We start from the raw sequence: 15576 nt of genomic DNA on the forward strand, positions 1-15576 counted from the left end.
TATTTGAATGTGTCTTGTGAAGTTGAGCTCTCTCAGCTACCGTGCATCGCCCCTATTTTGAAATCTTAACCCCACACGTGCATACGCAACCATGGCAACTACGATTGCGGAAACATGCCAAGATGACACACAAGCATATTCAAACAAAAGCCAACATGGATAAGTTGTGTGAAACAACGCAAAATCGTTAACGTTACTCACCTATCAAAAATAAACCTCGGCGTCCGATTCGAGCCCTTCCCAATACTTGAGTTTCTCTCCACAGCTGGAAAGCTGCTCCGATATTTACACGGGTCCTACCTCTTGCTTGATTGTAAGCCCTCTTTTTTTATCCACCATCTTTCTCAATAAAAGCGTCAGCTAAATGACTAAATGTAAATGTAATGTAGTATGCGTCCTGTGCACTCAAATTGAGCGCTCCGCTCTCTTCTCGCTATCAGGACAAGATACACCCCTTACCGCTGATTGGCTATAAGTGTGTTTTGGGACTCGGTAAGACACAGTGGTCAAAAGCGTGTTTCACACGTTTAAAGGAGCGGCGGGCCGGGTCTAATGTACATCGCGGAAACTCAGATTAATCTTCTGTTTACCAATATAACCTTTCATTAAGAAAGTGAGGGGGACGGATCTGGTTACTATGAATCTGGGGGGGGTCATGTCCCCCCCGTCCCCAGTGCCATCTGCGCGCCTGCTCTGACCTGGTGGCAAGGGGCAGAAAAACTTCAAGTTCCCCTGACAAGAGGCTTGGTGCCCTTTTTTACGTTGCTTCCATCATTTCTGTAGCTAACTCTCTCTCTCTCTCTGTTCATTGTAGATAGGTTTCTTTTTTTTAAAAACATAAACCAATTGCAATCAATACCGCATTATACAGAAGTAACTGCAGCTGCTTTCCAATCAATTCTGATTGTAAAGTATCTTACCATTAATATAAAAGTGTATTATATAATTTTTATAAGTCGTTAAACCCATGTCAAGAAGCGGCACAAGTGGCACAACGGGATAAGGAGGGTGGATGATTAGCGAGGGATCCTCGGTTCGTCTAACCGTCACAACATATCGTGTGAACATATTACTGACCATTTGATAATTACATTTATAGTCTATATTCTACTGATAAATTAAACTATGTTAAAATTAATTTTACTGTAATAATTTGAGGAATGTTTCATTTGCATAGAACGTGTTGTCTTTCTTAACGCTGTAATGCACCTTCACGTGAAGTGGAAAATCGATTCATGAGCAATCGATGACAACTAATTCAGCACCCTTACTCGGGACAGCGCTCTTGTTACGTCGGACGTAAGAGGCATAATATATATGCATATACATTCATAAATCAGTCAATTTTGTATTTTATTATGAGATATTTTATTCTAATATGATGAGTGACTCAAGCACTGATGGACCAAAGAGCGCGCATTTCGACATTTGCAGTGAAAACTTGAAATATAAATTCTCAGAAAATGCATTTAATACCAATATATTGAAACCTCTGTTTATATAATAAAGGAGTCCAGACATTGGAAAAATATCAGTCCACATGCGTTTTATATTTAATATGAGTGAAATAGACATGCATGCATGCGTGACACAAAAAAACTTTTAGGTTGCAAAATATTTTTTATTAATTGTCAATTACTCTAAGGTTATTACATTGTCTGCTTTATATTTGCTTATTTATTAAATACGGGAAATTGGTTGATAAAACATTGATCAAAATTAAAATACAATTTATACAAAACGAATAACTTTTAAAAAGAGTTTTCTATAAAACAAAACTTAATGAAGTCGTCAAAATCATGTTTTACCAAAAACAGCACCGTTATTAGGAGGGCGCCAGCGCCTCTGCCTCGCCAGTGGATGATAGCCCTGAAGAGCCTAGCAATGATATACCTTTAGTGGTAGTATACCTTTAGTTAAGTTATACCCTAAGAGTCTTCGTAGCACGCTAAGAGACAATGTTATCGGAAACGAAGCCCAGGTATGCGTTCCATAAAGCGCTATTCTTTGGTCAGAACCATGGAGAGCGATCGCGGACAGGTCTGTCCTATGCACCGAAAATTTTAACAATGCAACAAAATATTTAAAGAGCATCAAACTATTCAAATATATATTATGTATAGGCACAGATAATATAACAGCTATATTAGTCAATAGTTTTTATTAGGTTAAGCAGTGATTGGATAACGTTTTGGTCTGGCCCATCCAAAACTGGAATCCTGTCACCGTGCCTGGGCCACACTGAGCTGTGTGTAACGCCCACAGACGTGAAGTGAATGAGAAAGAGGCTGTCCTGTACTGTCTGAAATGGTTAACTCTGTGGCGATGCATGTGCAAAACAGATTTAACTAATCATAAAGTCAATTGTGATACATAATACAGCCTACTATAGCCCTACACTATTGTTCAAATCAAGTTCACGGATAATTGTGCGTGCATTTTTTAATCATTATGATACTAAAATCATAACAAAGTAGGCTAAAAGGCTGCACCCTTTTTAAATGTCATCTTTCATTCCGAAATAGAAAATGGAGAGTCAACCCTTCTTCATCCGGTGAGTATATTTTGGTTTGCGCAGTGTAATTCATAGAATTACTAAAACATAGCCTATTTTACCACCTAAAAGTTTTAAGTTTTTTGTGTCACGTCCGGACCGTAACGCAAGTGTAGGCTATTTCCCTCATATTAGATATATGTTTACCCGTATATTTTGATATTTTTCTAACGTCTAGGCTGCTTTATTATGGGAGTATATGGATATAGACGTTTCAATATATTAGTACTGCACACAGACGGAGGATGCGGGGCTTTAGTGATGAAGAAGCGCAGGTCGCCCTCCACAGCTTCAACACCTGATTAACCATTAGGGCTAGTCACTTGCCCAGGGGCACAGGACATCTAAGGGGCCACGTCAAATACGGGTTGCAAATACTATGTTAGATCACGTTATAAACGCAGTCCTCTTCCTAATTATATGCAGAAGCGATATGCCACATGAAACCGAAATCACACGAACCTGTGCTGTGCGATGTGAGAAGGCAGAATCGCGACAGACCCCTTCCAACTTCCAGAGCTCATCCCGTGCATCCAATGCTACCACATATCTAAATTACTATTAGTATTATTTGAAGTTAACATTATTAAATACACCACAAAATACACCACAAAATTAGTTGAGGATAAAAAATTATGGACGTGACATTTGAATGCATTTAATAGCCTACCAATATATTCAAACGCCTGTTTATATAGCCTAATAAATGCGTCCAAACATTAGAAAAATATAAGTCTACACATGCGTTTTATATTTAATATGAGGGAAATACACATGCTACATGTGTGACAAACGTGACATGACCTGACAAAAAAAAAATAAAATCAAAATATTTTTTTGTAGGCTAATTCAGTGAATTACACTGCGCAAACTAAAAGTACGCTAATACTACCCCCGGATGAAGAAGCGTCGGCTCTTCACAGAACATAAAATATAAATTTTCTTTTCTTTTTCGTGTTCGCATTTATGAGGGGAAAACAATGCGGGCGATTACTGCGCGAACATTTTCTCAAAATCTCTCCTTTCTCCAAAGTGACAGATAAAATCTGTCACTTTTGACCCAAACAGGTGTTACTTTATTTATAATTTTTTTAAATGGTTTCTAAACAAATGTCCTTGGTAACTTTGGCCCAATGTAATATTTGATAAACAGCTGTGCATGTTGCATCTGCTTATTTATTATAGTCAAAATAATCCAGCAATTATGTTTTGGATATCAATAATGAGGCATAGCTACAGGTCATAAATAACAAATAGACATTACAAAAATTGTATCATTAATAAGAATTTAAGTTAATGAAAACATCAAAAAACAAAGAATAAATGTATTATTTATTTTTTTATGAAGATTAGGCTATTAATGGAACGGTCATTTTTGACTGGGAACAAAAAATTGTTTAACATGACATTGAACACAACAGGGTTAAACGATGAGATGGGTCTTCCCCCTCTCCTACAAAAACAGCGTGCCTTTTGTCTGACGACTGTCAATGGGTGAACATGTTTACATTTAGGCTATTTCAATAGGTTTTTTCAGTCAGTTAACAAATAGCATGCATATAGACTATTAATTGTAGAGGCTAACAAATACAGTGTGGGTAAACTCTTAATTTGAAAAATAATGAATGCATTTCCTGCCAATCAGATTTAGCACCACCCACAGGGGAAAATCGAAATATCAAGTGGTATTTCTGATTTCCGTGCAAGAACGGGTTAACCAAAAATCAAGTCATAATTTCGATTTTTCGTTTTTAGCTATATGTGAAAGCAGAAACAAATGAACGAACGATACCCGGACCGCCGTGGCCGCCAAGAAGAATAAGAAGTGGAAAAGTAGGAAGAAACGAACAGAAAAGACGTTAACGTTAGATAAAAGAAGCATAGAAACAAACAAACAATATGCATAACAGGACCGCGGGTAAAAAAACCGAAGCCGCTAAATGTCCCAAACGAACTAAAATATATAGCAATATTTTCCAGCAGCAGCACCTCGCAGTTAAATATTAGCAGCAGTGAAGTGAGCCAGACAGCTATGCAGCAAAATGCCACCAGTAATGATGATGTGGGACAGAAAGATGAGCTGGTACCACAGGCAGATCCAGATCCAGATCCAGGTATGGAACATGAGAGGAGAAAGAGAGTTACTTGCTAGGGATGATGTTAGGAAGTGATATTCAGGTTGCTCCATTTTAAATGATTACAGTAGTTAAAACAGCTAAACCTCAACATTTTAGCTGTAAAATGACATATGCAGTAGCTAATATTGAAAAAAATATGTTGTGCTTTTACTTTTAAAAATGTTGGTAACATTACAGTTAATGCTTACAAACTTTTTCATATAGCTGGTTTCCGATTTTGAATACAGAAGTTACATTTGTAATGGTGTATTTTTATTTAGATGTGGTATTATTGTCTGTGCAGTAAGATTAATTACTGCATAAATTAAGATTATTAAGTAATAAATTCATTTTAAAACAGCATGGAATAAAACCTTTTTTTTATCCATTTGTTTATTCAGGTTGAGCTTAGACCAAGAGCAGAGAAAGACACCCACTCCAGCTCAACATCTAGTCAACATCAGTGCTATTGCTATAATTTGGATGGTATAGTATTATGAGCCACAATTAAAGTCTTGTGACACTCATGCCAGGCATTATTGTTGTTGTTGTCGAGTTTACGTGCAGCGATTGCTTTGGGCCGGGCCTAGTCAAAGTCCAGGGCCATTTTTTAGTCCCAGTCCGTCCCTGCAGTGTAGCCAGTTTAACTAATATCATCATGACTAATCTTGTCTCTCAAGTTGTCGGCGCAGATAAGATCAGGAGGTCCTCTGAATGGTTTATGCGTACATAAAGCATAAATCAGGAGCAGGGACATTTTTTCTCAACATGAAAAGCACAAAACAAACACAAATTACAACAGCAGCTTCCTAAACAACTTTTCTTCAGTTCTAAACAGAGTTTTCTTCAAAATGCAGGGAAGCGGACAACTGCAGTGCTCTTCCACTGAGGTTCAAACACACTGTAAAAAACTTAACGTAAAATCAACAGTAACTTACTGGTAACAAATAGCCAGCAAGCTGTGTATAATGTAATGGTTGTGTACAGCCATTACAATGAAACGAAATATTATATAGATTTTCCTTTTTTATTTTCATTTTAACATATAGATAAATTGAATACAGACAAAAGAAAACCTGTTAGATTCACCCCGCAGCTGAATTATATTTTATGTTTAACCACTAAAGAGACATCAGAGCAAGCGAAACACATCAGAAGATCTAGCCGAGTAGAGGCTGCTTCTTGGCGGATAGATAGGCTGCTTCTGACGATCTCTGAGATCGGCGAGACACATTTTTAACCTGTTAAATGTCACCCCGTCCCGTATTCGGGACGCCTACGTTGACTATACTATATTACAATCAAATCTAATCTAATCTTGACAAACTATATATCGTTGGAAAGGTCTAAGACTCCCAAATATATATTTTACCAATATTTTTGGTTAGAAATTATGTAGGAAAAGTAATAGATGAATTTATGACAAGAGTGCACCCTCAGAAATCTACATTACAAAAGGAGCTTTGACCTTTGTTTAAAAAAAAGACTTCCTCGTTGCCTTTTTCTCTATCACATTTTAGAAATCATCAGAAGTTATATATCACTTGAAAACATAAAATCTCAAAATTCATCCTTCAAAACCCATTTTAAAATCAGACATTGCATTACCATGTAAATGGTACATCAAAATCATGCTACAAAATGTTTTCAGACATGAATTTAAAAAATTTTAGGTTTGTATAATGCACATTCAAGTCTATCTTCAAAAACGTGAGTGACAGTTAACAGGTTAAATAGGTGCTGTCTTTATAAATAAACCACAGATTTGAGTTTTAAACAACTACATTCTCGCCTGAAATACTTTTAAAATTACATTTCATGACACAATAACAGTAGCCTACTATTTTGAAAATGTTGATCTGAATAAATGGTGGTTAAACCATAGACAGTAAAAGAAATGGACACAGCGACCCCATTGGAACTCAATTGAGACAAGTTAAGCCCGTTTTTAGCTATTTTTAGCACTTCCGTTTCTGACGCGCAGACTCAAACGAAGCTTGAAGACGTCAACAAACTGTCTGACAGATGTAAATCTTCTAAGTGGCTGTGCGTGCAAACTGCCATCGTTAATCTTGCAGAGACGGCGAGCTTGAGCGGGGAGTTCTTTGGCGTGAGTGAGCAGGAGTAAGTATTCTGATTGTATGTTGTATAGTATTTTAAAATGTAACGCCAGTACTCCATATTAAGTTAATTGCCTGCGAGCTTCTCCTTCTGTCTGTACGGTAATGCGACAGAGAGTCGAGTGGTTATGACGCAATCGTTAGCCTATTTTTTACAAAAACTGTTTATACGGGGCCATAATGTAACATAGAAGGTAATGGAGCCCTTTATACATTGTCGTGTATCTTTAGAAATAAATAATGGACAAACGGAGTCTTTAAATGCCTCAGATGTAAAGTTATTCGCTGTCAGAGTGACGCCAAAATGAATGGGAGTCAATGGGAATGCTAACGCAAGTGAAGTTCTGCTAAAAGATGGCAGCCCCCACCCAACTTCAACTTCCGGTCGAGTTCCTTGCCTCCTGGATGGAATGGAAACTCAACCAATGCTGCGTGAACTCAACCAATCAGGATGTTTAGCGCTCAAGACCCGCCCCCAAAAGTTCCGGAACTTTGAAAAAGTACCACCTCGCCAGCAGGGATCTTCTGAGGGGCATTTTTTTACCCGGAACTTTATTTAGTTCCTGGTTCCTGCGGTGGAAACACACCGAGTACCAGGCCAAAGTCCCTAGTTCCTGGGTAAAGTTCCTGCGGTGGAAACGGGGCATTAGTGGTTTCATGGTGTATATAGCTTTAGGCCTTTCCACATATATAAGGCCGTAATGTGTTTTTAACAGGTTTATAATAATGCTACCTTGTGGCTTCATCATGTGCTGAGGACTGCATTAAAAAGTCAGGGTGTTCTATTATGGCACGGTAAAGCTGTCAACAATTAACATGCTTCAGCAGTACCTCAGTTTTAAATTATTAAAACTTTAAAGTATTTTGCCGGAGCAATCTGAAAACCAACTGCAAATTGTTATTTTGCGCTGTTATGGTCATATTTACTGGCTATATGCTCAAATGCTATTTCTCAATTAAAGCTGGGCTGTGTGTTGTGAAGGGCATCATATCCATTCATTATCAAAGAAAACAGCCTGCGTGAGTCAATGCAGTTACGCAGCTGGCTTTCAGTGTGAAATCTGTGAATCTCTAATTTCCTGGGAAGATAAAAACAGCATTGTGTGCAAACCATAGACTGTATAAACATTGTGCAGAATAGACCTGCGTTATTATCCACACTTAAGATTTTCTGCAAAGCTGGTGTTTTTTTTCTACTGCTATCTTTATGTCCCACTATAAAATAAATATATACATCAGGGCCGTGCACAGACCTTCTGAGGGGCATGTGCTGAACATGCACCCCCCCCCCCCCCTTTTTTATATCAAGAATAAAGTGAAAAGTGTGAACGTGACATTCAGCCAAGTATGGTGACCCATACTCAGAATTTGTGCTCTGCATTTAACCCATCCGAAATGCACACACACAGAGCAGTGAACACACACACACACCCGGAGCAGTGCGCAGCCATTTATGCAGTTGGGGATTCGATGCCTTGCTCAAGGGCACCTAAGTCATGGTATTGAAGGTGGAGAGAGAGAGCTGTTCATGCACTACCCCCACCCACAATTCCGTCCGGCCCAAGACTAGAACTCACAACCCTTCGATTGGGAGTCCAACCCTCTAACCATTAGGCCACGACTTCCCCATCTCACAGCTGTTGTGCCGGACTCTTTAGCCAGCTGGACTTTTATTCGTCACTTTTGGTATTAAATCAAACAATATGAGTTAAAATATCAAATTGCGCTCCGACGGAGAAGAGGAAGAGATGCGTTTGTGTTTATCGCTATGTCGTCGAAACTAGTCCAGTCATCTTTGTTTGGGCTTCCCAGGGACGCTGTACTTAGAGATCAATGGTTACATTTTATGTTTAACACGGTTCCCGAAAATTATAATCCACATGAAAAACTATGTGCAGCACATTTTGCTGAGGACAGCGAGCTTCCTCAATCTCAATCAGTTTAATGCCAGATTCGCACAAAGATTATTCCTGAAAGATGGAGCAGTTCTTTGTCTGGAGAAGGCGTTGTTTACGGACCACAACCGGTAAGTGTATTTTATTATTTAAGTTGGTGCGTTTAACAGTTTCTGTAACTTACTACACAAAGGGCAACGCTGTATAGCTTTGTTAACTAGATATTAGGGCTGTGCAAAAAAACGAATGCGATTTTCATGCGCATCTAGTCTGTAAAAACGCTCCTGTGATTATAAGTACATCTCCAGCACATGCTCCTCCCCTCTTGCTTCTCAAAACTAGTCCAAAACTAGCCCAATCATGTTTCCAGGAGGGGAGCGTGCGCTAAGCTGGTGTTGAATCACAACACAGGAATCGCTGGCCCAATCAGAAGTTGTTATGTATTTCTGAAGGAGGGACTTTATAGAACAAGGAAGTCATCAGCCCGTTTTTATGACAGTGAAAACAGCGGTATACAGATAGGTGAATTGTGTGAAAAATACTGTTTTTTACACGCAAAACATGAACATGTTATATTGCACACTGTAAACACAATCAAAGCTTCAAAAAAAGCACGAAAAACAGGACCTTTAATCATTAACCTGAGCAGGGCCGGCTCGAGGCATAAGCTAACTAAGCGGCTGCTTGGGGCCCCCTCGCCACCAGGGGGCCCCCCAATAATAATACAGTTTTTTTCAATCGTTAACAAGCGCTTAACCATACTTCAGATACTTTTTCTAAACTCTTAACACCGACTGACACCTACAAAACACAATTGGCCAAATGGATAATTTTCTTCTCAAAAACACATTTTGTTAAATATATACTAAATCTTCATTTCAAAATAGAACACATCTTTCTCTGCACACACCAACTTTACCAAAACACTGGAAATCTGACTCAAAATTAAATTATTCTGTCAAAGAATAACACTTGTTTTCACCTCAAAAGGTACATGCAGTCAATCAAAGTACACCAGGTTTCAAAATACTGGCTGTTGTTGACATTACAAAAACTGCATAGACTTTTCAGTCTCAGTTTTACAGGTATTTGCATGCAAAACATGCAATTCACTGTTTTACACTAAATTTCTTGGTTAGAAACTGTATGTCCAAATGTACAGTAATGTTCACATTCAAAAGCATTCCAGTAAAAAGCTATTTTTTTCCTTTACTGTTTACTGCAGGAGGTACAGTAGAAACACGGTATGATAGAACAGAAAAGGTTTGACAGTATTGCTTACAGTGGACAAAATATCCACGAAACACATAAGAGCATTCTGAACAAAAAAACAACAACAGCAAAAAGCCCAGATAAAAAGGGTGGGTAAAATAAAAACAATCTCTCACTGCTCCTGCTTCTCTCACTGCTCCTGCTCCTCTCACTGCATCTCTCACTGGGCCTGCTCTTCTCCCTGGGCCCCTTGCTCTTACTCTTCCTCGTCCATACAATACAGTGTTTGTCTTTTCTGTTTCCAAAAATATCACTCTTCAAAGTCCTCCCTTTATTGTATAAGTGTCAATGTAATAGAAAAAACTAACCCCTGCCATTGAGTCTAAGCCAGATTGGAATCAGTTGTGGTTGGCCCAATTTACACAAAATAAATCAGCTAAGATATATTGTTTTTGAACTGATATCATTGCAGAAGCAGAGGTTTTTATACTGTATCTAAGGTTTGGAACATTGTTTTTGCTATTGTGGGATGTTGTGTGTTAACATTTGTAAATACTACCAAAACGATCCATAATTTTGTTGGGAGGTATAGCTTGTCTGTTCAGAAAATGTAAGCATTGTGGAAATGTGTTCAATGAATCCATATTGTGTGAAAACGACATGAAATGTGTGAATGGTATGGCCACAATAGACAGATGCTGTGCTAATTGTGTTTAGAGTTTTGAAAATGTGACAACTGCTTGGACAAATGCTTGTTAGCGACTGAAAAAAACTGTAATAATTATTATTATTATTTATTATTATTATTATTTTTACAATTAAATAACTTAAACAAGTGATATAAATGAATGAATGAATGAATTAATAATGAACGAATAAATGAATAATTCAAGACAAAAAAAAAAACTTATTTACCAACAACTGCTGCTGTGTCTGCTAGCGTTTGAGTCATGCGCAATTGCGCATAGACACCTCGCGTGCTTTCGCGCCGGCGCGCATGTGCGCATCACTGTAATAAATGATAAGCCATGTCACAAAAAGGATGTATCCCTCTAGTGCCGAAAAGAGAAAGAAGAAAATGACATAACGTTGGCTTGTCGTTGGACGTTCGAGAGTCTCAAATTTAGGGACCGTCTCTAAAGTTACATGCGAAATTGGTATAAACTTTTCTAACGTCAGTAGCATTTGAGGAGAATGACTTACAGTCATAAAAACAACTGTAATTGTTCATCTAGGTGTCAGCTATAATAATGCACAATTGAATTGAATGTTTGATATTTATTAAAATAAACTGTAAAGTATATGTAAATTATGCTACTTTTTCACACTGGCTCAAAGGCAAATTTGAAGCTCAGTAGCATTTGAGGAGAAAGACTTGCAGTGATAAAACAATTGTAATGTTGTCATTTAGGTGTCAGCTACAATGCACACCTTATACATTTTTAATATATATTAAAATCAATTATAAATAATTTAGGTAAAAACGAGGCCCGTTTATCACTTTCAGGCACATTCCTGTTAAAGTTTTTTTTTTTTCAGGTTCCCTTACGAAAATGACCCATGGTTTTATCAATAACACCACAAATCATCGTTCTTATAGCCATGGCAACTGCAAATTAACCATGGTTTTGTTACTTCAAATAAGAATTTACAAAGAAGAATTAATATACTGTAATCTTTTTGTTGTTGTTGTTGTTGTTGTTGTTATAAAAACAAACCTAAGCCATCAAAAGCCTTTAAATTGACTTCATATAAATTATTGCATTATATAAAAAAAAATATTAGGCAATAATGGTTAATAATAACACTGTTAAAATACATATTGCAGGCACATACAAAATAAACAATTTATCTACATGTTATTACAAATGCCTGCACAGGGAGCCAAATGCCATGTAATTGCTGCTGTTACATTTTTGCTATAGATTACACAGCCTATATAATTTCTTCAACAAAAAACGTGCATATCACAACCCTTACAAAAAATAAACCATGGTTTTATTATAGTAAAACTGCTTAATTTCCCATTGCATGATTTCTGAATTCTTAAGACTATGAAATAAATTAGTCATAATAAAGTTATAGCCACAGGTAAATGTTGAATGCTACAGTTGTAATTAGTAAATAATACAATTTATTCTTTTACTTTTTTTATTTGATTAAAGTTCTATTTTCACCCCTATAGTAGGTGTTTTTTTTCCATCATCATATTTGAGGAAGGGGGGCACAACAATACAACCCTGCTGTCCTGATGTCATCAGTGACTTTGCCTCCTGAAAAGCTAGCAAGGAACAATTTTGAGGTCATTGTTGTACAATTGTCATTGTTGAATCCTATCTGTTCTAATGTTTTCATTATTTAAGTTTTTAATTATTTGTAGCATTTTATTTTTTATTATATTAATGTTTGTCTATTTTGGTTTCATTTAAAAGATTGCACATTTAATGCACATTTGCATTTGGACATTTGCTAAAACAGAGATCATTTATTCACTTTATTATTTATTAATAATGTCTAATTTCACTTTGGCTCTAGTTTTTTATTTATTCCAGTTTATATGAAAAGGTTAATGTAGAGTGGATTATACAGATTAATACATATTAAGACTAAATCCTTTTCACTGAACAGTGTTAAGATAAGTTGAAGAAGTTGTGGGAAGTGTGGTTGTGGTTACACCGTGGTGCTGTAGTTTATTGCCTAAGTTTAGCTTTTCAGTTCTGGCACTTTTATTTAGGCTACAAAGTTTATAAACGTTATATTATTTTGTGAAGATTATATTGATGCACAAAAAATCTAAGTTTCTTGAAGTAAGATATGGAATAAACCTTGACACAAGACATGATGATGGTTTAAAGATGTAGTCTGGAAGCTTTTCTGTCACTTTAAAAAGCTCTGAACAATTACACCACCTTATTTTATATTTATTTGCCCCTTTTTTACACTTTAAACTTAAAAAAAATGACTTTCAAGTGATGTGCTCATCATAGAAAAAGGTCATATGAATTGCATTTGTGATGAATCGTTGACCCATATAAAAACAAACTGGATTATAAAACCTCGTCAGTGCAGAGGTAAAATGATCAACAGGTGCACAAACGTGAGAAGATCTTCTCTCGGGATTTCACCAGGGGTCAGGTAATAACAAAACATAAAAAAATAAATACTTACAGGTGTCTTTTCTCTCCTACGAGCTGCTCGTGTAGTGCAACGGAAAGTCCAAACAAACTGCCAGCTGTTTTTCCCTCTTTGACGACTGGAAATCTCACATCCAAGTTGAACGCTTGACAGCAGCGAGCGGCGCTCATCAAGAGCAGCAGGACAACCGCGTTTTTACCGAGTCTTTGCCGGTGAAATTCGTTCATGTTTCACTCCAGTGTTTTTGTTAGGCGAGACAGAAACAGAGAGCGGGGGAAGATGCGCCCGCCAGGGTCTGGACAGGAGAGGATTTGTCAGACGCTCTGAACTGATTGCTCATTTTCGTCATTCTTTCTTCCGGGGTTCGCGCCAGTCATCGGTGAAAACCATAGACAGTAAAAGAAAACCTTAACTGGAGGACATTGAAATACAGAGAGTGAGGAGGGCACCTTGATAGAAGACGGGCTGGCTCAAACTTGCATTCTGTTATAATAATGTCGACAAAAGGGCTTGTCTAACTTTTTTTAATGTGGTCTCTTGTGGAAGGCTTTCTGGAAGCAGTATATTGTCAAAATAGCCTATATTTTGTGTGAATAACTGTATAATATTGTAAAAGTAAACATGCTTTTTTCATAGTAAATAATTAGCTTTTACATTTTCACTATACTAAAAACAAAAATTATTAATATCCTAAAAACTATACTTAAATTGACAGTGTATCCAATTAATATACTGTACGAACCAGAAGAAAAACATTTGAATGTCTATACTTACCTGTGCTTTTCAGAGGATAAATATTCTTCAGAAGCAAGAACAATCAGCCAAATGAAAACTATTCTTGAAAGGATGCACATTTGGAGGAAGGAGAGATAACATTTATTTATTTATTTATTAATGAATTCATTTACATTTTATTGTAGCCTAAATATATATTTGAAAAATAAAGTAAAAAATACAATTATAATATATATATATAATATATATGTATGTATGTATGTATATATATATATATATATATATATATATATATATATATATATATATATTTATATCTCTTTATTTATATCTCTTTATATCTCTCTCTCTATATATATATATATATATATATATAGTTATAGTTATATATTAAAAAAAAGATTAATCTTGATAAGAAAGTGGAAATTTGATTCAATTACAGTAATTGTTTGTTTTTGTTTTTAATTGAAGGTTAAATTGATCATTCACATCATCATGATATCATGTGTAATCTTAATCTTTAATCAGTAAATTACTTTGAATGTCTGCTTGAGCTGAATAACACAACCTTTAGCTGTAAAACACTGAACTTCTTCTATTTCCCAGAATATTCCCAACTATTTTACATTTTGGTGGATTGGTGGCTAATTCATATAAATTTGTACAATCTCATTTGTAAATGTTTGTATAATCTGTTTACCCCAGTTTAGTGGACAGTTTAGGGGTTGGACCCTTAAAAATAATATATTTTTATATGATTCACATTGTACAAATTCAAATCAGCATGTCGTAAAATAGGTAAAGGGCCAGAACAGCAAGGCACAATAGTTTCTTCCCCCAGGCAATCTACCTCATGAACAGTTAAATGTTCCCTACTTATGCTTATAAACATGCAATATCCTTATATTTATTTGTTAACCCTCCATCCTAGAACATTCCTGCATCTCACTCAATCCTATTCCATTATCATTTATAGCACAATTGTTTATACACTTATTTATTTGCCAATTTGTAAATCTCTTTTTTTTTTTTTTTTTTTTTTTTTTTTTGTCTGTGTGTTGTTGTCTCTGTGTACTGGAAGCTTATCTCACTAAAACAAATTCCTTGTATGCGTAAGCATACTTGGCAATAAAGCTCTTTCTGATTCTGATTCTAATTCCTATTACAGTTTTTTTCAAGCGCTAACAAGCGCTTAACCATACTTCAGATACTTTTTCTAAACTCTTAACACAGACTCACACCTACAAAACACAATTGGCCAAATGGATAATTTTCTTCTCAAAAACACATTTTGTTAAATATATACTAAATCTTCATTTCAAAATAGAACACATCTTTATCTGCACACACCAACTTTACCAAAACACTGGAAAACTGACTCAAAATTAAATTATTCTGTCAAAGAATAACACTTGTTTTCACCTCACAAGGTACATGCAGTCAATCAAAGTACACCAGGTTTCAAAATACTGGCTATTGTTGACATTACAAAAACTGCATAGACTTTTCAGTCTCAGAAAACATGCAATTCACTGTTTTACACTAAATTTATTGGTTAGGAACTGTATGTCCAAATGTACAGTAATGTTCACATTCAAAAGCATTCCAGTAAAAAGCTATTTTTTTCCTTTACTCTTTACTGCAGGAGGTACAGTAGAAACACGGTATGATAGAACAGAAAAGGTTTGACAGTATTGCTTACAGTGAACAAAATATCCATGAAACACATGAGAGCATTCTGAACAAAAAATGACAACAGCAAAAAGCTCAGATATAAAAACTAAAGAAAAAAAGGGGGGGGGGGGGGG

The 15576-nt window shown here is 36.2% G+C and overlaps 1 protein-coding gene and 1 long non-coding RNA gene across 3 annotated transcripts in view; one reads left to right on the top strand and one right to left on the bottom strand.

Annotated features, from left to right (window-relative positions):
- The window catches only part of LOC127952897 (integrin alpha-3-like), a 147896-nt gene extending 134493 nt beyond the window's left edge, over positions 1-13403 (bottom strand). For both annotated transcript variants that reach the window (XR_008153067.1, XM_052551790.1), the window contains exon 1: positions 13067-13403. Coding sequence is in view for 1 of the 2 variants with exons in the window: in XM_052551790.1 (XP_052407750.1) it covers positions 13067-13260 (194 nt within the window). In the remaining variant the exon portion in view is untranslated. The remainder of the gene's footprint in view (positions 1-13066) is intronic.
- LOC127952911 (uncharacterized) lies at positions 9487-15576 on the top strand. The gene is made up of 2 exons (XR_008153070.1): positions 9487-9676; positions 15199-15576. It is a non-coding gene; the product is annotated as an uncharacterized LOC127952911 (long non-coding RNA).

This window comes from Carassius gibelio, chromosome B3 (assembly GCF_023724105.1).
Source record: "Carassius gibelio isolate Cgi1373 ecotype wild population from Czech Republic chromosome B3, carGib1.2-hapl.c, whole genome shotgun sequence".
Classification (NCBI taxonomy): Eukaryota; Metazoa; Chordata; class Actinopteri; order Cypriniformes; family Cyprinidae; genus Carassius; species Carassius gibelio.